A 24,558-nucleotide genomic window follows, 5' to 3' on the forward strand; every position below is an offset into this window, starting at 1 on the left:
GATAGTTTGTTCTTCTTTTAGTTTCTTCTTCCTCTTCTGCAAATTGTGCAAGTCTACACAAATAACTGGGCCACGAAGGTCTACAGTCAAATTTCTAAACAACTGATCACAAACAAACCGTGTACTTTAACCAAATTAAACACACGACACTTACAAAAACCTAACGACGTAGAAGTAATTGGAATATTATATGAATGTGTTTATAAATACAGTTTATGGCGATGGAATCGCAGTATTAGGGTCTAATGTGGCAGAATAAAATATTAATCTTATAGATAGGAGTGTAGTAGTAGTTATAAACTCATTTATTTTATTGTTCTTTAGCACTTGAAAGCAACGCTCACCTACGCTGACGTCAACGTGATTTACGTTCAAGTCCCGCTCAATCAAACGTCGAATTTTTGATCGCAAAAGAAGTAAACTTACAATTATTTAATTATTTCAAACGGATTTTACTTAAAACGGCAACATTTTGTTTTGTAATCTATTTCTCAGAGAGACATGATGAAAAACTATTGAATTCTATTGCTTATCCCCCCCCCCCCCCCCCCCCCCCACACACACACACAATTTGGCCCATAAATGAATAAATATATGAAATTTTATACAAATGTATTTACAGGAGTGCCTGGCATTTTGGGGTTAGACTGCTGCCACTTCGCAAATCCTGGATAAGTGGCACAAAATAAAGGGATAGAAACTTCGCCCAAAATCTACCTCCACGAGAAATTGTGTACTTTATTAAATGATATGAGAAGACAAACAATTTAACATTTTATTTTATTTCTTGAAAAACAGATCATTTTGTTCCCATGATATAAAATTATATTACATTTAAATTAGCACACATTTCAGACACATTCTGTTTCATTTCATCAGTCATACAAACATCATCGTTAGCAGACCAAACCACATTCAAACATTTGGACTTTGAGTGGTAACTGTGTGGTAATGTTTTTTTTTTTTTTTAAATGAAACTGAGATATTTCTCCAGTTCTGTGACAGCTCTTCAATGTCTGGGAAACTCATTAACCAACCTGGTTGATACAGTGTAAACTCGAGGACGTAACACGTTGGAAAAAACCTGATTTTAAAAATGACTGAATGCGCGACTGAAGTTGAAACAGCTCAGTCACCACATTCATAACACACAATACTATATTGTGTGTTATATAGTATTGTGTGTAGCATATGATTCTATAGCATAGACTCATACAGTTTTTATGATTCTATGCTATATTTAAAGCCAGGCGCATGGAGTGTGTCTTAAAGGCAATCATTTACAATCCCATTCCAGAGTGCAGACTGGGAGAGGCTCCAGCCTCCTGGTGAAACTGAGCTGGATAAGCAGTTAAGAAGCTGGGTGGATATATTCCAGAGTGAAGCTGACCATTAAACAGGAACTTTAAGGCTATGTTACCACTGGTGTTTCCTCAAGAATCAAACCGTGACCTGCCTGACTTTTCTTCTCTTTTGATGATTCTTTAGACAAAATCATAAAAAAACAAAAGACAAAGAAAAAAGTTTTACAGCAGAAATTCCCTCTTGTTGACCTCAGGGTCGTTAGGGCTTGAATTTACTGCAGAACATGTTTAGTGTAGTGAAATGAACAGTAGAGCTTATTGATATTTCTGATGACTAAAATGTCCAAGTGTAAATCAAAAGCTACTAAATTGAATACGGGTTGGCAAATTCATCAAGAGATGTTTAATTACTCTTAATTAAGCACAAGTGCAGTGACTTTTTTTTGCTTTTAAAGCAGTAATAGGCCACGATTTAATTTTATGTGCTTGTTGCTACAAGCTACAGGACTGCAGTTAATCTCCACAGACAGTCTGACTGGAGTCTAATAATTTTCCACTATTATCCATACATCCGTCAGTCGTTTAGTGTCGCCGTCTCTTCCTCACTCTGGTGAAGACTGTGTAGTGTCTGACTGATCACCGCTACCGGCATTCATCTGGATCAAACCAATCAGAGAGGACGTGGTGCCCATCAGCCCCACCAGCCAGTTAGGGAAACGTCCTGCCCACAGGAAGCCGGGCGGCATCCAGTGAATGGCGTTACTGAGGTCAGCCATGCTGCTGAGGATGGACAGCAGCTCCCCTCGCATCTGCCGGCGGAGCTGAGAGTGACTGCAGGAGAAAACGTGTGGTTTAACCTTTCATAACCGATCAGTCCCTCTCTATGTTATTGTAACTGTGCTTAGAAACACACGAGACAACAGAAAGAAAACTGAATCAAATACCTGTTTCTGCCTTCGTGCCTCTTCTTCAGCTTCTTCCTCAGCAGCAGAAGAACTCGGAGCGATCTAGAGGACAAATGATTCACATTGTACATCAACTCACACTGCTAGGGTTTGATGTCTGCTTCAGTGCTCAGACTTAAAACATGCGTCACAGGTTTCTCTAAAAACTGCATGAAATAACAGATGAGATAAAAAAGAAAGAGGGTCTGGAAAATAAACAAAGCTCTAAGCTGAGGAAAAAAGGAGATGGGATAATGAAATTAACCTGGCATCATTATTGATTTTCCATAATGTAATTCAATTTAACCTGACACATACCCCCCGAGAAATGCTACAGAAACTACATGTTGGGTTGACGCATATCACAATGACTGTGCCGTGGAAGGTTGTGGTGGGCGGGATAGAAGGAGTTTCTGGTCATTACGTAAGTAGGACGTAGAAGTGCTTGACTTAATCTCTCTCTGACTTTCCTCTCACATCCCCCTCCCCTTTCAGTTCCAACTGAAGATTTATGGATTTGAAAAAGGCACAAATTCACCAGAAAAAAATTGAAATCTTGATTAAAAACTGGCTACTGCGTTTTAGTAAACATAACTCTGATATGTGCATTGCTACTGGGTACTTCATCCATCCATCCAGCCATCTTCTATCTTTGTCTATCTTTATCCAGTTCAGCACTGCTGTGTGACTGGAACCCAGTCCCACCTGGCATATGGAAGAAGTTTGCACAACTTTGGCAGGTTGCCTCTGTATCGCAGGGCTAACACAGAGAGACAGATACTGGCTGTTTGTCTATGCATGTTCTATAAAGGAGCTCTGGCCAGCAGAAATCCTGCATATGTTACATTTAGAGCTGCAGAAAAACTACATAAGACTCCTTCTTTCTGGCCTTTAAAACACAAAAATAAGAAAAGCATGCCATAAAGGCAGCATTACTAAAGTAATGTATGGATGTGAACAGGTGATCTCACCTGAGGATTCCCAGCAGCAGCGAGGTTCCCCAAAGCACTGTGCTGAACAGCCACCACTTATCAGACTTCACTCTGATGAGCTCTGCGTCGGCGGCCCAGGCGATGTGTTCACAGGGGTAGTACAGCTGGTCCGCCACATTGTTTAGCACGGATATCCAGCGCACGGCTGCGTCCTCCTCCTTGGAAAGACGTGCAACAAGCGTTACAGTGGGATTTACAGGCTAGCACAGAGTGATGCAGTGCATACGCTGTGTGAATCACCCCATTTCCAAGCCCGTAGCTGTGGGAGTAGGCCAGCATGGAGAGGTCATCGAACAACCTGAGCACCGTCCTGCAGTGACTGAGCTGAGCAGAAAACAGCAGCAGGCTTTTCCCGAGCCGCTGGGACCGGACATCTGCCTCTGCTCTCCGGGAAAGAACTCCTCCAACCAGCTGGGATCCATAACACACTGTCCTGATCTGCAAAGAAGACAAACAGAGACTTGTGGGTAGCTTATTATTATTATTGTTATTATTATTATTTTAAATCAGAACGGACATTTTATTGTCAGAGATTTAGTGAATGTGTGCACTTTAGGCAGACATACATTACTAGGCTGATGCTTTAATTTTAACTAACGCACAGCATGTTTGCTCATTGCTCTTAAGTAATGTAACAACAGCAAATATGAGCAGTTTCTATAGAACCACCGTCTGGTACTTACATATCAGTCTCCACTTGGCATCCACTTCGTAAGCGTGTAACCACTGTTTTTATTAATGGTTTATACCGAGTGAAACACTGTAAACAGATACAATGTGACCGAGTGAATACTCACGACTTTATCTCTGCCTCTGTAGGACTCCAGCAGCTGCACCAGAGACTCCAGAGACCGCTGCATGTCTGCTCCGCTCTGTCGAAGCGCTGCTAGATTTATAACAAAGTCTATTTGGCCAACACCATCTCCAGTTAGATTTGCTGTTTTTACTCGTAATCTGTTCCCTCAGCTGGACTTTGAAACAGGAAGCACCCAAAGCAGACTCAAGTAGAAGATCGTCGATTCAATCGAGCGTCTCCTTCGTCCGGCAAGAGCAGGAATTAATTAAAAAAATTAAAAAAATAAATAAATAGATGGTGTGTGTGTGTGTGTGTGTGTGTGTGTGTGTGTGTGTGTGTGTGTGTGTGTGTGGTGTGGTGGGGTGGGGTGGGGCTGACACAATATTATGCTATGGATTAATGTCAAATATAAATATACTAAATGTCTGCAAATATGCAAATCAAATTTAAATCATTTTCTTTAAAGTAGCACGCTTAAGTAACAGCAAGTACAGCCACCACGAAACATTTAAACATTAAAAAAAAATTATATATATATATAATGTGATATAATACAGTACTGTAATATGTGGCATATTACAACAGTACTGATAATTACCAAGATAATAATTAGCGATGGTTAATCCACTTGCACGTGCAAGCTCTAATTGAAATGATATTTTTAACGATAAAATATAATTATAGTTATTATCCATGAATTTTCAAATTTACAGTTTTACAAAAACCAACCAAAACAAAAAACCTAAACAAAACAAATAAGCTGGAAATAAAGTAAAGCTCAACATTATTGTTGTTTTGATGAAGAAATTAAAGTTACTTACTTTCACTGCTGAACATAAAATTAGTAGTCGGATATCATGGTTGTCTTAAAAAGTCCAGCGGGCTGGCTCAAATTAGGGGATGAAAACGTAAATTCAGTTTGTTATTAACTTAATAAATAGTGATATCATTTTTACTTTAGGTTTTCTAAAGATTTCCAAAATATGGCTGTATTATTATGTTATTTCATGGAAAGCTGTTTGATATATTTTTAAAGCACTGTATCTAAATAATTTAAGAGCATGAGGAGGGATTTGTTTGTATGTTTATTGTGACTGGGCTTTTCACATTACTCTGTCTCAACCAGCACCAACAAAATGATAATAAAAATAAGAATAAATAAGAGCCACAGGTAGAAGCATTTGGACAGAAACTAAAAACTAAAAAAAAAAAAAAAAAAGCAGCCCAGACTGTAAGTATTTGGACATTTTGAATATTTTTGTTGTTCTTCAGTGTCTCTGCTTAAACACATGCATTGTTGACATAAATGATGAGCTTTACATCAGTTTTGGAAGAACTTGAATGACTTCAAATATAGTTTCATATATTTTTTTTTTTTCAGCATTATGAATATTGTTGCGTTAAGAGGTTTTAATTTAAAGAATAAATAAGTACCAGCTAAGCATTTCTTAATAAAAAGCAAACATCTATAAATATTTATGGTTTATGACTGTGGATGAAAGGAAAATAATTTTAGATGAGATGGACATAAACCTCATTCTGTCTGCAAAGCGCTTCTCGAGTGTTCTGCAGGATGCAGGTGAGAGGTTTCACCACAAGATGGAAACAGAAACAAAGGCCTGTGTGTTGTTCCTAGAGTATTTAAAAGTAGAATGGGAGGCAGAGCCTTCAGTTTTCAGGCCCCTCTTCTGTGGAACCAGCTTCCAGTTTGGATTCAGGAGACAGGCACTATCTGTACTTTTAAGATTAGGCTTAAAACTTTCCTTTTTGCTAAAGCATATAGTTAGGGCTGGATCAGGTAACCCTGAATCCTCCCTTAGTTATGCTGCAATAGGTGTAGGGTGCTGGGGGATTCCCATGATGGGTGCTTCTTCTTCACTCACTATGTGTTAATAGACCTCTCTGCATTGAATCGTACTTGTTATTAATCTCTGGCTCTCTTTCACAGCATGTTTTTTATCCTGTCTTCTTTCTCTCACCATAACCGGTTGCAGCAGATGGCCCCGCCCCTCCCTGAGCCTGGTTCTGTTTCTTCCTGTTAAAAGAGAGTTTTTCCTTCCCACTGTCACCAAAGTGCTTGCTCATAGGGGGTCATATGATTGCTGGGGTTTTCTCTGTATGTAATATTGTAAGGTCTACCTTACAATATAAAGCACCTTGAGACTGTTGTTGTGATTTGGAGCTGCATAAATGAAATTGAATTGAATAGAACTGCTGAGTTATTTCAGCTTTGATGTAAACCTACCCAGACAGATAATGTGTAGCTGTCCTCACCTTAGTGATGGCAAACCTCTCAGTCTTTCTAGAAACTTTACCACAGCAGGAAAGGACTTTAACTCCCATTTGACTAAACATAATCATACATTTTCACTAGTTGAGCTCTGTTTTTATTTTTATTAAGAAACAAACAAAACAATCAATCATCAGATAAAAACTATTTTATTTAAATTATCTCAGAGGGTGCAAAATACACACATCAACAGTAATAGTGTATTTATTTTCTATACAAGCACTTTGACAAACAGTGATGAGTTTGTTGACCCTCGACAAATGGCACATCTGTGTGCACTTACACTCACCAGCCACTTTATTAGCTATACATTACTAATATAAGGTTCCAGCCCACATTTTGTTTTTAAAACCACTTTAATTCTTTATGGCAGAGATTCAAGTATCACTGCAGATTTTGTTGTTTCTGAAATACTCCAGCCCAAATAACACCAACAACAATGATGCTACTTTGAAAGTCTCTTAAAGCACCTTTCTCCCCTATTCTGATGCTCAGTTTGATCAATTATACACATCTTGACCATGTCTCAATGCCCAAATGCATTAAACTGCTGCCATGTGATTGAATATTTGCATTAATGAGCGTTTGAGCAGGTAATAAAGTGGCAGGTGACTGAAGGTTTACAGTAAGTTTGTTTACACAGTCTTATTATGAGTGACCTTTTGTGGACAAAAAAAAACAAGTCCTTATAAATTATTATATTTATATTTAAGTTTGATATATCGTTTGATTTTGTCAGTTTGAATAATTACACAGTTGAATTAAGTTTGAACTTTTATACAGCTTTGCACAAACAAATCTACAGAAACTCTACGAACCTGTGACTTTTCAACACATTTCTGCAGTTTGTGCAATCAAATAAATCATCTGTATCCAGACAGATTCTGTCTTTACTTGATTTTCTAGCATCCAGTTTTTGGTTATAGTTCAATAAAGCTAAAACATATTTAGTTTGTTTGTTTCCTTTTCTCTCTTGTATGTTTAGTTTGATACGCTTTAATAATCATTTTGTAGAGAATCGTTGTCATAGACATCTGAAACAAAACAGAGAAAGAAAATGCAAGAGTGAGCCTTTATACTTGCACTTCAATTCCAAATGACAAAAGCTCAGTCTGACTGGATTTTACTGCAGAGTATAAAAACGGAAACTTACCATCTGCATAGTCGACGTCATCATAAATGTCTTGTTCCCTGCAAAAGAATATTTGGAACTTGTGATATTGCATAAGGTTCATCAACAAGGTTTAAGCTAAACTAGTTAAAAGCAGAAAAGATGGTTATATACAAGCCATTGCTGTGACGTGCATATTTTTTGTAACTGAGTGGATAATTTCAGTTTTAATGTTAGTTTATGAATACATGAATACATTTTCAATAATAATATATGCTTCTGAGGCCCAGACAAAAACAAGGTTAGGATATTTAGATAAGATTTGTAAAAGACAGTTTCACTAAGACTACATGTGAAAAAAAACATTTTATTCAACTAAAATAAAAACAAAAACTAGACTTTCAGAAAAAAGACAAAGCTAGAATAAAACAAAAACATAAAGCAAGTATCTTTAGTTTTAGCACTTGTACATTTTGTAAAATGTATTATTAGCATTTGGCTGGTGAGGATTTGATGGACAGTTTGTGTGTATTGGATTTTTGTGTTTTACTGAGTTTCCTGTCTCTTGCTTGAAACACTAAATAAAGGACTAAAACGAACACTGAAGCTAATAAAAACTGAAGCAAAACTAAACATTTTAAGCAATTGAAACTAAACTGAAACACGCAAACTGGCTCGTGAAATGAACTGAAGCTAGACTGATTTTTTTAAAGTTGAAATTAAAAAGTAAATAAATAAATAAAATTAAAAACAAATTAGAAAATACAAAACTGTAATAACTTTGGTTACATTCTTTTTAATGGTTATTTATGATTTTTCATCTTGGCTCTTGCTTAATAACAAAACAATTTAATGTGATAAAATGATCCTCATTCTTATGTATTCCTATTTCATAAACACAGAAACGGTCTGAAGAATAGAAGAAAGGTGAAAGCTCAGAGGAGCCTGAGTCGGGGCAAAAAGACAATGACTGAAGTCTACTGTGGATAATAAGCATTATGGAAGCTGCTGAAGCTGTGGGAAGGGAAACATCAGCTCATCTAGACAGGCACTCTACACTCACTTTAAGTGAGGTTTCCCCTTCCAGAGGATATTATTCTTTCCCCCATTATCAATCTTATTTGTTACTGTGATCGACTGCCTAATGTTGAAGAATCTGTCTCAACCTATTAATAGGACCCAGAATAATATAAAGATAAAGAAAGGATAGGTACAGTTTAATGCACTATATTAATAATTATATAAATCAGTAAATAGTTGAAGAAATCAAACTTTTAGGTGGTTATGCACATTTGTGTGTATCTGAATTCCACTTAAAAGGCTTCTACTTCCTGTTCTGCATGTTGTGATGAAAAAACATCACAGTCCTAGCTTACACATTGCTTCGCATGCACACAGACAGCGTGTGTCCTCACACATCTAGTATACGTGCAAATATACTTTCCAGGTCGGGGGGCAACCAATGTAAAACTAGGAATATGTTTAGTTATAAAATTTCTAATTCTTTTGTCCTGCAATACAGGTGTTCAAGTAACAGCCTGTATAAAATGAAAATATTTGCAAAACTCAGGAGGCAAAAGCTATATGTCATGAAAAAAGTGCAAAAAAAATGCAATTAAATTAAATTAATGTTATTTAAACCTCTAACACTGTCTACTAGATTAGTATTAGTTTTAATTTAAAAGATGGGAATTTATACAATAAATTCCTAGAAGCAATGATCGGATTAAATTAGTTTCAACAGATCTTTTTAAACAGTATCATGCACTCGGACACACAGATGTGCACATCAATGACCCTTATATTATACATTTCATACACTAAGCTTTATCTTTGACAATCTTCAAAAAACACACATTTAGCATGATTTACCACTTCTTTACACTTTAAGGAAGTACATTGATATAGTCAGTCACATATGAAGTCAGAAGGATTCACTTACATTGGAAGAAGAAGAGATCTGGACACATAACCATCTGTGAAATAGGAGACAGCACAGAAATTATCACTATTTATTATCATCATTTGAAATATTGAAATACTTTCTGAATTATTGTCTGATAATTATCAATCACTACACAAAAATGATCTGTGTTGTGTTTTTATTACTCCATAAAGACTTAAAAGGCCGATGGGTATTGTTGTTGCCCTGCTGGGCTGGCAGGCGATGTGAATGTGATAGCTTGAGACCGAGCCGACGTAGGAGTTTCAAATTTATAGCGTAGGTGTAGCTACTAAAAATCTCAGACGAGTTCAAATCCCAGTGACCTGACCTCACAATCAAGGTCAAGTCCACTGGTACATCTTTACTTAGGTTAGAGGGATTGTTCTCTGTGGAGTTCATTCATGTATTGGCATATGTTAGTTCATCCTCACTAGTACTGTATCTTCTTGTATCTTGTCAAATCTTCATCTTCTTGTGTCATGTTGTCAAGTCCTTGTCTCTGTGTAATAACGCTTCCTCTTTTATTTTGGTAGGCATTTGTCTCCCGTATCTTATATTTCATTTTTCTTTCTTTGTCATTACCTTGATTAGCTTCAGCTGTGTTTTGTTACCCTAGTGTTTCCATTCTCCCTGATTACCTCATCAGTGCATATATATCACTAGTCTCCCTACAGTCATTGTCAGTGTCTTTTCTTTTGTTGTTGTTGTTGTGTGCTTCATATGTTTGTTTAAGAGTTTGCTGTTTTTATGTGTTACTGTGAATTTTGCTTCTTTTGTCCATAGACTTCTACCGTCAGTCTAATTAACAGTTATTTTTTATATACTTTGTCTGCATATCCTGCATTTGGATCCCTCTTTGCTGTGACTGTGACACTATGTTTTAAAGACTTTCACTGAACATCAGTGCTTATAAAGGAGTAAATTCTTGTAACTTTGTTGTTCTCTTGGCTTTATCTTTCTGTGGCACAAATTTGTGTTTTATTGAAATATCTTAAGTTTTATGGTAATATTTGGGTCAGGTTTAACCAACAAGAAAGGATATAGGAAGAAATGTCAATAGCCTGATTTTTCATCAAGCAGCAGCAGATCAACATATTCAGCAAATACTCTGCTGTAGCCAAAGAAGATGTAATTTTATAATAATTATAAATAATAAAGAAATAAACTAAAACTGTGTGACATTTACGAAATCCTTTTTTATTATTACTAGAAATAATGTTTTATTTGGCTTTCATTTGGGGTAATTTTTTATTTAGTTAATATTTTTGGGAATATGATTGCACTGTTTTGTTTTGTTTTTCAGCATGCTCTTATTATTATTATTATTATTATTATTATTATAATAATCTTCACAGCAGTTTCTTGTCTAATCTTTGTTTTTAATATTGTCTTTAAATCACCATTGACTACATCTGGGCCATGTTCAAACACATAAACATACAAATGGCTGAAATGTTTTAATTATAAAGCCTCTTCTACGAAAGGTTTAGAAGACGCGTACATCTTTTAAAGGAAATTTTTGTCTTTTTCCAGAGGCCGTAATGCACGACATATGAAAAGAACAGTAAGAAAAGCTCATGACATCATATATTTAAAAAAGGACAAACAAACAAAATCCCAGAGTACTTTATGTTTTCTAAAACCAATGAACTGCAAATACTACAAATTAAAATAACATAAGTGAATGAGATGCTGATTTTTTTACATACATTTCCCAAACTTGTTGCGACACAGAGCTTTCTTGCTGTTGGTGAGCTGGATGACATCCACAATCTCTCCCTGTGTTACAGGCAGATCCTTTGCTCCTGGTTTCTTTATGATGGAGTTAGGATCCACTAACATGGTGTGCAGCACCTTGAGTGGTCCATCATACTGGGAAACAGTCACAGTGGTCGCATTTAAAAAAAATGAAAAGGGCGATTCCCATTGCATGAGTAAAAAACAAACATCTGAATTGATTGCTATGCAGATGGCACTCTGCTTTATCCACTAAACTAAATCATCTGATGTAAAGTTTTTTAAAAAGGTTTACCTTAAATTTCTTTTTCAAATCCTTCTCCACTTTGGGGTCTATGCTGAAAAATATAATATGGTATAACATTTAATTACAAATGAATTTAACAATTTTCTCATTGTTAATTTTTATTTTTCTTTAACACCATCTGATGTCACCAGTGACTAGATCCGCACATGTAAAAGTTCTTTTTATGATGAAAAATCACTAATACTTAATCATCAATATCTCAGCCTTCTTCAAATTAATTGGGGGTTAACTGATACCTGATTTCAGGTGGCGGAGGTGGGAAATCTTCAGGTAGTGGTTGGACATCATCATAGTCATCTGAGAACCAAAAAAACCATCCATAAAACAGATGCTAAAAGGAATAAATAATATTAAATAATAAACGATACATAATAAGATATAATAATAAATATTATCTGATGAAAGAAATATTTGTCATTAAAACTAAAAATTTTAAAAAGTAGATAGCTATCACTTGCATACGGCAAGATTGCCAAGTAGCTCATAGAAATGTTCTAGAAAAGACAAATTAGGCACCAAATATATCCCTATACATTTTTTCCACTAGAGAAAAATACAAGAGAAAAATCCTTTTGTATTTTTATATCATCTTAACTTGGCATGGATTGTTATTTGCACTTCACTGTGGTCTGCAGTCACTTACCCTCATCTTGAATCAGGCTGCAAGTTAGAGGAAACATACAAACAAGGGTTTAGTTGGAAGAGACGTGAGTAAAACTGAAAATGAAATTCAACTGAACAGATGTGAAGTTGCAGCAGAATTAGCAATCTCTTATCCTGCACCTGTCTCTGTTGTTGGAGTCCATATTAAAGATCTGTGGTGGGTCCGGGGGTGGTGGAGGTAACGCTTGTGAGTTTGATTTTTTGTACCCGTGTTTGATCTTCACTGCTTCATAGTCAATATCCACACACGAGTTGTTGATGTATCCATCTGCAGAGAAGTGCAACAACAAAATGAAGCACTGACTTGATTGTGACATTTCATGATTATGCGATACGTATTAGCCACGCATAATCATCTAATACCCAGAATCTGAACTGTATATTAGATTATTACTTATTTTATTACTTAATAAAACTAGATTTATGCTAAATAGCCACAGCACAGAATCCTAGAAGAAAGATGAATCAAGTGACTTTGAACTTGGCATGGTTGTTGGTGCCAGGATTTTCCCAGATAGTGGTCCAAAAAAGAGAAAATATCCAGTGGATGGCAGTCCTCTGGGTGAGAATGCCTTATTGAGGTCAGAGGGGAATAGCCAGACTGCTTTGAGCTGATAGAAACACAACAGTCACTGAAATAACCACAATCAGAGGATGCAGAAGAGCATCTTTCAACACACCGTGTTAAACCTTGAAGCACATGGGGTACAGTAGCAGAAGACCACACTGGTTGGCACTCCTGTCAGCTAAGAACAGGAAACTGTGGCCACAATTAACAATTAACACAATTAACAAAACTGAACAACAGAAGACTGGATAAAAAGTCTGGTCTGATGATGAGTCCTGATCTCTGCTGCCACGTTATGGTAGTAGAATCAGAATTTGGGATAAACACCATGAAAGCATGGATCGATTGTATCAATGGCCAAGGCTTCTCTTTGTGGTGGGGGCACAGTTTGGGATCTTGAGTACCAACTGAGTATTCTTTGGTGCTTCCAGCAGGAACAAGTCACAAAGCTCAAATCTCCAAATATGACAATTAGTTCATTGTATTCAGATAGACTCCACAGTCAGTAGATGTCAATCCAGTAGAGCACCTTTGGGATGTGATTGAATGGGAGACATTACGGATGCACAGCTACAAATCTGGATCAGCTGCACCAAAATCTCCAAGGAGTCGTGTTGAATTTCTGCTCAATTTCACAAAGAATTAAAGATATTCTAAGATCACAGGCACATCCAAAGGGGTAGCTAACAAAGTGAGCAGTGAATGTATATTTATATCCAAAGTCTGCATTTCTAACATTAACACAGGAAGCAGTTGTTTCTCAGTTCCATATGAGAGTTCAACTATAGTTAAATAAATCCGTGCAGAGGGAGCAACAGCATCACTTTCCTGCTACATAATCACGCTCACACAATAATGTGCTAAAGTTCTGTCACACTAACTGCATTTTGTCTACATTGTAACTTTGTGATACTTTTTCCTCTAGTCTTGCTATGACATGCTAGACAGAGGAGTCAACGAGACGTTATGGTCTCAAATGCTCAGATGCAGATACTTTATATTTTTGAGGACATAGTAAAATAAATAAATAAAGTGAAAAGTTGTTGCCAGAGCCCTTTGAGGAAGTAAGGAACAGAAAAAAATATCTTACAGAAGGAAGTACCGTAATTAACGACTTTCGGGGAAAAAAGTGTGAAAGCTGCATTATTTGAGTTTTAATTTGTCAGTTACTGGCATTACTTTGCTCTCAAATGAAAAAAAATTAAATCAGTAGGAAGAAACTGAAGAAATCTGACATGAAAGAGGGACCTTGTGCTAAAATACAACGCCAAGAGGTCCTCACCAAGCAACTCATTTACCCAGTCACACACACCTTCATACAGTCCTTTACCCTAAGCCTAATTATTGCCTAATTCTCACACACACACTCTGGTGGATTCATTAGAGTACAGTATCTTGCACCAGGATACTTTGATATGCAGACTGGAGGAGCCGGAGATCAAACCATCAAGCCTTCCGATTGGTAGACGCCCTGCTTCATCTCCTGAACCACAGCTACGATAATATCACCACCGACGACAATAACCAGTGTTTCAGATGGAAAACTTTGATGCAGAAGTCTCTACTTTGTTTGCTTTCTTTTTTCTTTTTATATTTTGGTACAAGTCAATTTATTCAAAGGCTTTCTTTATGTGATTGACTGAAATGTAAACTTACAGTTTCCATTCATCGTGCGTGCCAACCATCTGCCTCCCGGGTTACCCGTCACACGGAGGATCTCCACGCTGTCCCCCTGGTGCACGCTCAGGTCCAGTTTCCCTTCCCCATTCCAGTCGTACCGGACTTTGGCGGTGTGAATAACCTCTATCTCTCCTTGTAACTGCACGGGGGAAAGATATAACGTTTACACCAAAGGGATGAGGCGGAGCAGGATAACTTAACCATTAACCATTCAGGCTAACTTAAAAGTCATCTTTTCTCTCTCTGTGTCTTTACCTGAAATTTCTTCTTGAGCTCACTCATTTTTTTCTGAATCTCTTTCATGTCCTTCTCCTGTTTCTTCTTAACTTCTTTCATGGTGGCTTTCTCTTGCTCCCTATAAGAGAAGAATCAAATAAACAAACGAAGACCGGCCACCTTTTAATAGAATTCCCCCTTCACAGATTTTGATTTAGATGCCTTTATTTTTCGTTTTCTCGGCAGATAAATGTTTCACACATAAGCGTTTTACACAAAAAGTTTTTCAAGTTCTCCAGTCTTCCCACATTTCGACAGACGTTGCCTGAATTCTGTCACAATGTTTTGCTTTAACAGGAAATTCTGTATGTTGAATCACAGGAAATGAGTGTGACTTACTGTTTATAGTAAACGATAAATAAAGATGTAGATATCGTACCAAGGTACCATTTGTTGCACTGTAACTTAAATACTGCACCACAGATCACTTATGAGGTGCAAAAATAACAGAAGCAGCAACAGAAACAAAAGAAACTGTAGACTGCTTTCTGTTCATGCAGCTGCAGCCACATTTCTATTAAATAGAGACTCAGTGGTTTAATGGGGAAGGCAGAACATTCATACTTACTCATCAATCATCTCATACACCTCGTCGTCATCATCCTGCAAGAGAAAAGCTTTTATTTGTACCCATAAAGAGCAAAGACAAGTCATCTTGTACGGGATTATTAGATAAAAGCGGCACTTCTGATTACTTCTGATAAAAGAATGCCTTTTTGTAGATTTTCAAAGCTTAAATCAAAAAATGATCAGAGCTGTTTATTTTTTGTGCCTTATTATTTTCTAAGAGTGCAATGTGGGTTTTAAACCTAGTCTATTAACAGATTCAGGGAAATGTGCACTATGTTCTTGCAAAGCGAGACTTCCACGCTGGTAAATTTTTCATTTTTGCTTTTCTTCACTCACCCCATCAACACACTGTGAACTGTGATCGCTGCAGTTCTCTGTAAAGTAACGCAAAATATAAATTATAAACCGATATGTGAAAACAGGGCGTGTCCTCTAATAGAAAACACAATGTTAAAAATACCAAGCAGTGACTATAGCTCAGACAATGTAGTGTGTCAGAGAAGCTTCAAGAACAAAACAAGTCTTCACCATTTTTGTCAATGTCGATATCGTCATAGGGATCCTGTTCGTCTTCGTCCAGGTCCCTGAAATCGACAATCAGACAGGTTTCTCTGATCACTGGTCAGCAAGTGCTTTGTTACATCTGTATTCACTCAGTAGGAAAAAGCTTAATTTGACTGTTAAAACCATCATCCGGTCAAGAAGGTTTTTCTTTAAAAGTATACTTAGGTGTGTTCAAAATGCATTTTGAGAAATAGTGTAGCTGTGCAACAAGCGAATCCTCGCACATATTTTCTAATTTCTGGTCACGACTACAGCAGCGGTAAACCCTCTGCTTCGTAATTCTTCAGCATCGCTTGCCCGCACTAGATGTAAATGAAGTCATTTGAAAGCTGAAACTAAGGTGTCCTATAATACTTGGTTTAAAACACTAAGAGTTTCACACAGTTTCCTTTGCATCAGTTCAGCAGCACTGGGCCTCTTACATAAGAGGCTCAAAACCAGACATAACAGGGCTTCACATCATCGTTGTGTTAACCCAAATACTTACGCAGAGGCAATCTGCCGCTGCAGTCTGTTGGGTTTGTCAGAGCGTTGTGGAGGTTTTGGAGGACTGACCACTGCCGGTAAAGACATCCTTCTGCTTCCTGAGCCTACAAAGAGAAGCAGAGAAAAAAGTCTTTGCACAATGACGTTACGACAAAATGAAATGGATGAAAGACGTGTAATCCCACAAAGAGCAATCACACAAACAGCAGAAATTACTGCTTTACACACGTGATGTTTGGTGCTCTGTTTGAGTGTTCTGCTTTTTCCTTTAAAGTGGTTGAACAAATCAAGTTTTTAGCACATTTTTTGTCACTGACAAAGCACACTGAGGACTGTTAGTGTTAGAATCTGTCTCATTACAAGATTTAAAAACAGATTCTTTTTAAAAGGCTCTCCTCCTCTTCGGGTATTTGATCTGCTGTCGGTAATATTCTGACTTTCAAATTTTCCAATAAATCAGACATAATGCTTGATTTACGTTCGGAGCTGAACCTCACCGCAGATTTCTGTTGTCACTTTTAGATTTGATTTGGACAATTCTGACATTTTGAGCCATCGTAGCAGGAAAATTAAAGACATGGTTATGTTTCTGTCCATCTCCGTGACAGGACATGACGGCGTGACAGGAAGGCAGCATGAAGAACATCAAGTCCACGTAAACTGAGCAGCTCAAAGGAAGTTAGTCATCATTAATTTTATTATTTGTATTCTGGGAGTTCAGTCAGGAGATAAACTATACACCAGCCACTGTCACGGTACAGCAGACACAAACAAGTCAAGATGGTCTCACTTACTGTGTTAACTTAATATCGTGGCGTACCTTATTAAGGGACTCGAACACCTGAGCCAGACAGACTTACCATCACTCGTCCTCGGGGCAGGAAGAGCAGGAGGAAGCCCTCTCCTGTTCCTCCGAAACGGCTCCAAATTGACAGTCGGAGGTCTTTTAGGTTTCACGGGCATCGGTCCTTCAGGGGGCAGAGGCCTCCTCAGTGGGGTCACTTCCCCCGCACTCCTCTGTCGAGGCTGCTGTCTGAGTGGAAGAGGGGTAGAGGTGGGAGGTGGAACAGGAGCTGGGCTTCCAGCTCCTAGTCGGGGTACCTGGGGTACCTGGGGGACTGGGGGCCTCTGATGCCTCAGCATCATGTTCTGTAGCATCTCCCCCGTCTGCTTGACTTTGATAGCATCTGTTGGGTGAATGGGGGCTCTGAGTCCAGCATAGGCAGGCGGTCGAGGGAACGAACCCGGTCTGGGAGGGATTGAAGCCGCCATCGGCTCAATTCTCGGGAGCCTCACCGGGCCTGGGCCAGCCAGATGAGGAATCGTGGGTGAGAGTCTCTGTGTCAGTTCACTCTCTGCCACTGGAAGAATGGCTCTCCCAAACGAAGGTCGAGGAGATTTCGGCGAGCCGCTGTCCCGGCTGCTGGTATCCGAGGTGCTGGATTTGCTGATGAACTTGGCTCTCAGAGCCTTGACATCAACGCTGTCCCCCTGAAAACAACACAAGAGCAGAATCTGAACTGCAGCAGCTCTGCTTGTAAAGCAGGAAGTTAGCAGTGCAGCACAGAGCAAGGCATGCCCCCCACGCACACAAACACATCAAACCCCTACGCTATCTTTACAAAGTGAGAATGCAGCGTGCAACAACACTGTTTCCTGGTTTGTTTTGATGTTCACAGAACTGATAGCTCTCTTTGCAGCACTTGAAACTTCTTGGTGAACTCTGAACACCAAAGAACCAAATGATGTGAGAAGTAATTATTATTAGATGTTAGTCAAGAATAATAATAAAAAAAAAGTAGATCAGCACAAATGCATTTTTAAAAAGCATGTGAGCTAAAGTTCTGTTTGTTGAGATTTCTGGTGAAAGTAAACACAGGGTGAAAACAAAAATCTCGTCACTCCTGAGAAATACGCTAAATGAAAGCATCTTCTAATGAAACAATGTTATGCACTGAGGGCTCAACCGTGGGACCAGCTATGTTTTACTTCTTACCCTCGGGTCATCTTAGCAGGCTCATTAATTTGTACTTCAGCTATATTGAAGATAAACAGTAGTGCCTCAGTGCTTCACCATTAATAATCCTCAGTTTTACCATCTCAGCTGAACTTGTTGTGTTTGGCCGTGTTTAGCTTCTACGGCGACCTCAAATCACCTCCTTGAAATCTTTGACAAGAATTTAAATTTTGAACGTCATCTCCGAGCTCACCCAGTCTTGTTTATTTCATCTAAGAAGCACAAATCAAACCTCTGCTGTCATTCAACAAGTTGGAACTTTTATTTTCTCCCCTCTCGATTATTTGAACTCACTGTTCATGCGTATTTCTAAGTCCTCTGGTTGGTTTAGATGCAGCAGCTAAATGCCACATCACCCATATTCTTGCTTCCCTGCATGAACTAGAGGTCGTTTTAATATGTCGTTCATCACGTATAAATCCTGCTGAGATCTTGTTCTAACAGTTTTCGGTCTGTTTCTTTGATCAGGACTTTTTGTTTTTTGAAATCCATTTTTTTAAGTTATCAAAGCTTAAACTTTGGAATCAGGTCGACTGAATCTGTGATGTGTTTTAAACGACTGCTCAAAGCTTTCATTTGCAAGATTTTCCGTAATCTTTCACACATTAAACCTCTGGCTTTGGTTGATACCAAACGGTTTTGCAGATGACTGAAAATAGGATAGGACTGGTTCACATCAAAACTGTGGACCAATTTGCAACTGTGCATTTTAAAACGTGCCATGAAAATAAAGTTATCGGTGCCAAAACCAAGTCTGATACCAGCGCTTTGTTTTGTCCATATTTATAATCTGTTTGTTTCCCTGCAGTGATGCAAAATAACCTATTATGACAATCATGGCAGCATAATCAGAGCATTACTGGTTAAAGTCATTTTAATCGTGATGTATTGAGACCTAACCTGCACATCTTGCAGCTATTCTAAGTAAGTACAAATGAATTTATGACTTAAGATGACTGAAGATAAATATTACAAAGTGCTTCACAACAACAAAGTTTTAGTGGGAGTTCAATGGGAGTGAGTCCACCGTTACTCCAAAAGCTTTAGTTCTCAGCCTCGTTTGCTGCACATGCAGCGGGCCACATGACCTCACATAACCTGCTGGGGATGTATCAATGTAAACGTTTATTTATGTGTGCTGGTGAATGTCCATTTTTAAAAGGAAGAGCTGGAAATCATAAATTACTCTGCTGCATCACTTCATTCAGTTCACTTTAGAGTATTTCACATGTTCTCTAGCAAGCTGGAAGTAGACTATTTATAAAGGTGGATGACCTCACTGCTCCCTAAGAGTAAAGCCAAGACATACTGAGACATATCAAGACACTGCTGACTCCAGTGATGGCTTCCACCGAGTAAGAAAACCCCCCGTAAACTACAGAATATCTTTCTCCAAAGTTGTTTTTCAATCATTTTTAGTAGATCTTGTGAGTGTGAGTAGATCTCACACTGATGTGCTATCAAGCATTAATCAGACATTTAGTGTTACAAACACGGGATGTGATGTCATGCGTGACACCTGCAATGAAAAAGGCAGTCACGAAGGGAGCTGCTTACTTCTTCTTGGAAACTGTACCTCAAGATCTGCAGAACAGACAACTTTGAACATCTGTTCTGCAGATCTGAGGGGACTTATGCAAGTTAAACGTGTGCTGTGTAAACTATTCGTTAAACTAATGTTGTTAATCGCTCTGACAACAAAAAGAAAAGCAAAAATAAAAAGTAAATTGCTTATAGTCCGATCACTGCAACGTCACTCATGGATTAATGCCCCATCTTGAAGCTGTAAGCTGAGGCTTTCATTTCGTCTTTGAATTTTAAAAGTCAGCATGACGAGTGAGGAAGGGACCAGACTGAGAACTAGGAGGACGGCGCTCTTCGTGACATTTGGGACGAAGACACATTTTATTGTAGTTGTAGCTTCTGTACACCACTGCAGTGGATTATAAATCAAACAACAAAGATGTCACTGAATTTAGCATGAGTTGTTTGAGATTGACAGTCGCTTTTATGCACAGCCTTCCCATTTTAGTGTGAAAAACTAACATCAATTTAAACATATATATATATATATATATATATATATATATATATATATATATAAAAATACTCCTTTGAATCCTTGCATGAAAAAAACAACTCACCAAATGTTGTTTTTTCCCTTGAGTTGCTCTACTAGTCCTTTACTGCACCTGCCTTTAGCTGCTGCTTGTTTGAGGGTCTCTCTGCTTTCAGTTTTGTATTCAATAATAGAAAAGCATGCACTATTTGGTGGAGATCATGTGACTTACTCGGCCATTGAAGAATATTCTTTGATTGGCCTCAAGAAACTCTTGTTGCTTGGTTTGGGTCATTATCTATTTTCACAGTGAGGTGCTTTCTGATTGGTTTTGCAGCATTTGGCTGAAGCTGAGCAGAGAGCATGGTTCTGTTTGACACATAATGCTTTGGATCATGATCTGTTTCTCCCTTTCTTCATACCTTTCTCATCATTCTGGTACAAGTTCATCTTGGTTACAACTGTCCAAAGAGTTATTTATTTATTTACTCATTTTTTTATAGAACTGTTTAAGGTGGAGCCGCTTTTTTATGCTTTGCACCATCATGCCACACACGCCATTGAAGAGCCATTGAAACATTCATCACATGTGTGTTCATGTTAACCTTGCACAAGTTAGTTTTCATTGATACCTCTGTAAAGCACTTTGGGATACTACATAAATACGTTGTACTTACTGTTGTCTCTTTCTATGTGAACAGAACACTCACACCAAGGCAGACAGTCTTCAACATGTGACATATTGTTGCTCACCTTTTGTGTAAGATGTTTATGAGCCAAGTAGGGGTGCAAAAAGGCTTAAGCCAAGGGACAGAGGAGGAAGGTATTGGCACGTTTTCCAAGGACTTGCCAGACCAGACCAGAGCTCACAAAAACAATCATATGACTTGCAGGAAAGCACCTTGATGACAGAGAGGTTTGCACCTGTGACCCTGGTGCACGAGTTTCTAGAAGTTACTGGCATGCGCTTCATATGTGCATGACAGGGTGTTTTGCTTTGCTTTGCTGGTGACTGAGCACGGATCTCCCAACGCTTAATCAGCTTTTCAGAGGTCATTTCCCGTCTGATCGCTCTGTGAACCACAACGCACTGCTGCTAGCTGGTTGCTATCATACCGGCAGTTTTAACTAGCCATCCACTGCATTTGAATATTTCCAAATGGCTGAAAATGAAAATGGACAGAACTGCAAACTAATATTAATTATTTAATTAATATTTCTAAGTAAACAAATAAGAAAATTAAAATAAATATATTATTTTCCCCCTATAACCTCAAGATTTTTATGCATTTTAGGCATTTTTATGTTTGTCATGTTATTCTTAAAAAATGTTTTGTATGGATGAAATAACAGATAATAATTAGCATCTCTGTGAAGCTTATATTTAAAATATTTTTTAGACATTGGGGTTTTTAAATGAATCCTTATGAAGTAAATCAAGAGAGGTTGCGTAGTGCTGGGTGGTAGAAGCGGAAATAGAGAAACGTTTTAGAGATTATTATTATTATCATCCTTTATTTATTCAGGTGAAAAGTCACATTGAGATTTAAATCTTATTTCCAAGAGACCCGGCCTTTCAAAATGCTCACAGCATCAAAAGAACCGTGAGGGAGATACAATCGAAAGGGAAGCTGTGAAACATGACGAATGAATATCTCAGCTGTTAACAAAATAAAAACAATAAACGAATCACACCATCGCTCAGTGTCACTCGTTCAGGCTGTGAGCTGTGCAAAGTCAAAAAGTAGCTGAAGAGCAGGAAGTGCTCGCAACCACCTCCATACCTCAGCTAGCATCCTGCACCCGGTTACCATAGAAACGCATGCTGCTGTCACTCCTGCACCAATAAGCTGCAAGCTCCGTTCGCAGTTCGGGGCGGCGGCATCGCCTTTGTTACAGGGAACAAAGGAAGCAGACAAAAAACTTTCCCTCCAAACCACAAAAAGCTAAACAAAAAAAAAAAAACACTCACATGCTCGCACACTTTCAGTCAGCGCGCGCCTGCTGCAGAGGAAACACCGACACTCAGGCTGACACAGTTAACTAGATTATTTTAAAAACCACAGACTGTATGTGCAGGTGTGCTGCACTCAGGTCCTAATGAGAAAACAGTACTACTGTAACTCTACTGTAACAAACAAGACAGTTAAAAATACATATACGACTGCAAATTTCATTCTTATGGTCAGTGTTAAAACCAAGTTTTTTTCAAATAATTACCAATTGTCCAGTTTTAGGGCCACATCATTCATAAGTAAAACTTATTGATTTATTTTATCCCCAGTTCAGCTTTTCAGTCACCCATGAAGCCCAAGAATTATACTAACCTGTAAAATCAGAGTGGCCAGGGTTAGTACGCCCTGCTGATGAGTAAAAACGAAACAAGAAAAGTGATGGAAGAATAGAATCCTTTCCTAAAAGAGTTCATAACCTATCATAACCTATGACCATGACTCTTTTTTTGTCTAACAAAAAGCCTTAAGATGCTTAACATTTGGATACATTAGAAAATAGGTAGCCATAAAGTTTAGTGTGAATCATTAACCAGCAACAGCCTTGTAATAAAACTTGCTTTCATCCGCTTGACCATGAACATTTCTTTTTTTTCCTCTTCAACTTCCCCTTTTTTTCCCTGTGAAACTGATCCAATAAACGCTGTTTAGAAAAACTGTGCCAAACTGTACTTGTCACGTTTTGTGGATATTGTGTTACAAAATGTAAATTGGTGTGAAAAATTTGAACATTTTAAAGATGGTTCAGTTATAAAAGTACATTTGTTCTAGTTGGAGCATACATAGAAACTGAGGTTAGACCTGTAGTGTTACAATAATACCAGCTGAGGTTCCTTCTACAAAAGTCTAGTTATTCATAAACCCCTTGGTGGTCAGGAGGAAATGGTCAGAGTTAAACACACAGCGCCTGAAGAGAATTGTGTAAGCTTCAGTGGAGGACTTCCTAATTAGTCCATCATTGGTACATTCAAAAAAAGAATAAATAAGAATGCCTTACCATATTTTCCTTCAGTGATAGTTTATTAGTGGTCAAAACGTTCCATGTCTAGTAGCAACACCAGTATCCAGGCCGATGTAGCTGTGTGTGCTGCTGCACGCACAACCACACTGAGCTTACTGCGAATGAGGAAATGCTCTGCAATTCAGTGTGGGCAAGAGGGTGACTGATAGTGACACAACATAAGAATAAGAGCAGAAAATAATAGGCGCACCACTTTGTTTCATTTTGCCCTGAAAGGTCAGCCTTATCATAATGTGCACAACAACATCCAGCCAGGCCTTACAAAGTGTAGCATTAATCTCACTGTGTGCTTTTGTTAATCTACTCTTTGTGTTTTATTGTGTGCGAACGCATGAAGTGAAGAAAAGCAAATGAATTAAGGCATGAAAGAATAAAATAACCTTATTTAGATAAGACGAGGAGATGTTGAAAAATACATGAAAGGACAAGAATTTTAGTGAAGTAAGAGCGGGGATTTCCTCGTACGTTATGTAATTTATTCATCTTGTACACGTCATGTAGTCAGCCGTCTTTTCATAGCCAAAATCTGAGGAAGTCACAAGTTTCTTAAAAAGATTTTATATTGTGTAAATTAGACTTCCTCAAACTCTGATTTAGAAAGAGAAAAAACTTCCCCAAAACACAGTATTGTGTGTGAACTAGCCAAACCCCCAAAATCCCTTTTAACAAGACAGAAAGTTGGAATTCATTTGATATCAACAAATTTCACAAATCAAATGCTTAAACAGTCCATTTCAAAAGGTCCTGCTTAAAAAACAAAACATAGTAAGTGATTAACATCAAGTCCTCATATCTACAATCTATTCATCTATCTGAAAGCTACTTTGAAATTTACAGACTACAGGATTTTTGAATGAATTGTATGAAAAAATAAAGTTGGAAGTTCTGAGCATTTATTGACAGATTTCCCTGTTCAGCACAAACATTTTATTAGATATTTGTTAGAAATAAAAATTGTACCGTTTGTTTTCTGTTTAGGCTATTATTAATGTTATTAATAGTATTGTAATATTTATTTATGTATTTGCTGTTGCCATGTTGAGCTACAATAGTTCAAAGATCTGGATTTTAAGAGTAGTCCATAACTTTTCAAGAAGTTTAAAGTCGGGGATTTCTGAAGGCTATTCCAGACGTTTAATGGGGCATTTCTAACTTGAGATTCCAGGATCATCCCTTTGTGAAGGTCTAAAGAAGACCCAAACTGTCACCCTCAGAT

At 37.9% G+C, this 24,558-nt stretch overlaps 2 protein-coding genes across 2 annotated transcripts; both read right to left on the reverse strand.

Annotated features, from left to right (window-relative positions):
- Positions 1 to 813: 813 nt before the first annotated feature.
- Positions 814 to 4,232, reverse strand: pex11g (peroxisomal biogenesis factor 11 gamma). The gene is made up of 5 exons (XM_063495478.1): positions 4,038 to 4,232; positions 3,481 to 3,678; positions 3,220 to 3,398; positions 2,249 to 2,311; positions 814 to 2,135 (listed from the first exon to the last, which is right to left on the reverse strand). The coding sequence occupies exons 1-5, from the start codon at positions 4,098 to 4,100 to the stop codon at positions 1,907 to 1,909; spliced, it is 732 nt and encodes a 243-aa protein (XP_063351548.1). The 5' UTR covers positions 4,101 to 4,232; the 3' UTR covers positions 814 to 1,906.
- A 2,270-nt stretch (positions 4,233 to 6,502) lies between these two features.
- On the reverse strand, positions 6,503 to 23,705 carry si:ch73-40i7.2 (FYN-binding protein 1). The gene is made up of 16 exons (XM_063495698.1): positions 23,319 to 23,705; positions 17,094 to 17,724; positions 16,235 to 16,337; positions 15,712 to 15,767; positions 15,520 to 15,557; positions 15,182 to 15,216; positions 14,593 to 14,692; positions 14,314 to 14,476; positions 12,210 to 12,357; positions 12,070 to 12,086; positions 11,663 to 11,723; positions 11,415 to 11,457; positions 11,092 to 11,254; positions 9,380 to 9,413; positions 7,480 to 7,517; positions 6,503 to 7,360 (listed from the first exon to the last, which is right to left on the reverse strand). Exons 1-16 carry the CDS (start codon positions 23,319 to 23,321, stop codon positions 7,323 to 7,325), a joined length of 1,671 nt encoding a protein of 556 aa, XP_063351768.1. The 5' UTR covers positions 23,322 to 23,705; the 3' UTR covers positions 6,503 to 7,322.
- Between the last annotated feature and the right edge of the window lie 853 nt (positions 23,706 to 24,558).

Source organism: Pelmatolapia mariae, linkage group LG15 (genome assembly GCF_036321145.2).
Source record: "Pelmatolapia mariae isolate MD_Pm_ZW linkage group LG15, Pm_UMD_F_2, whole genome shotgun sequence".
NCBI lineage: Eukaryota > Metazoa > Chordata > Actinopteri > Cichliformes > Cichlidae > Pelmatolapia > Pelmatolapia mariae.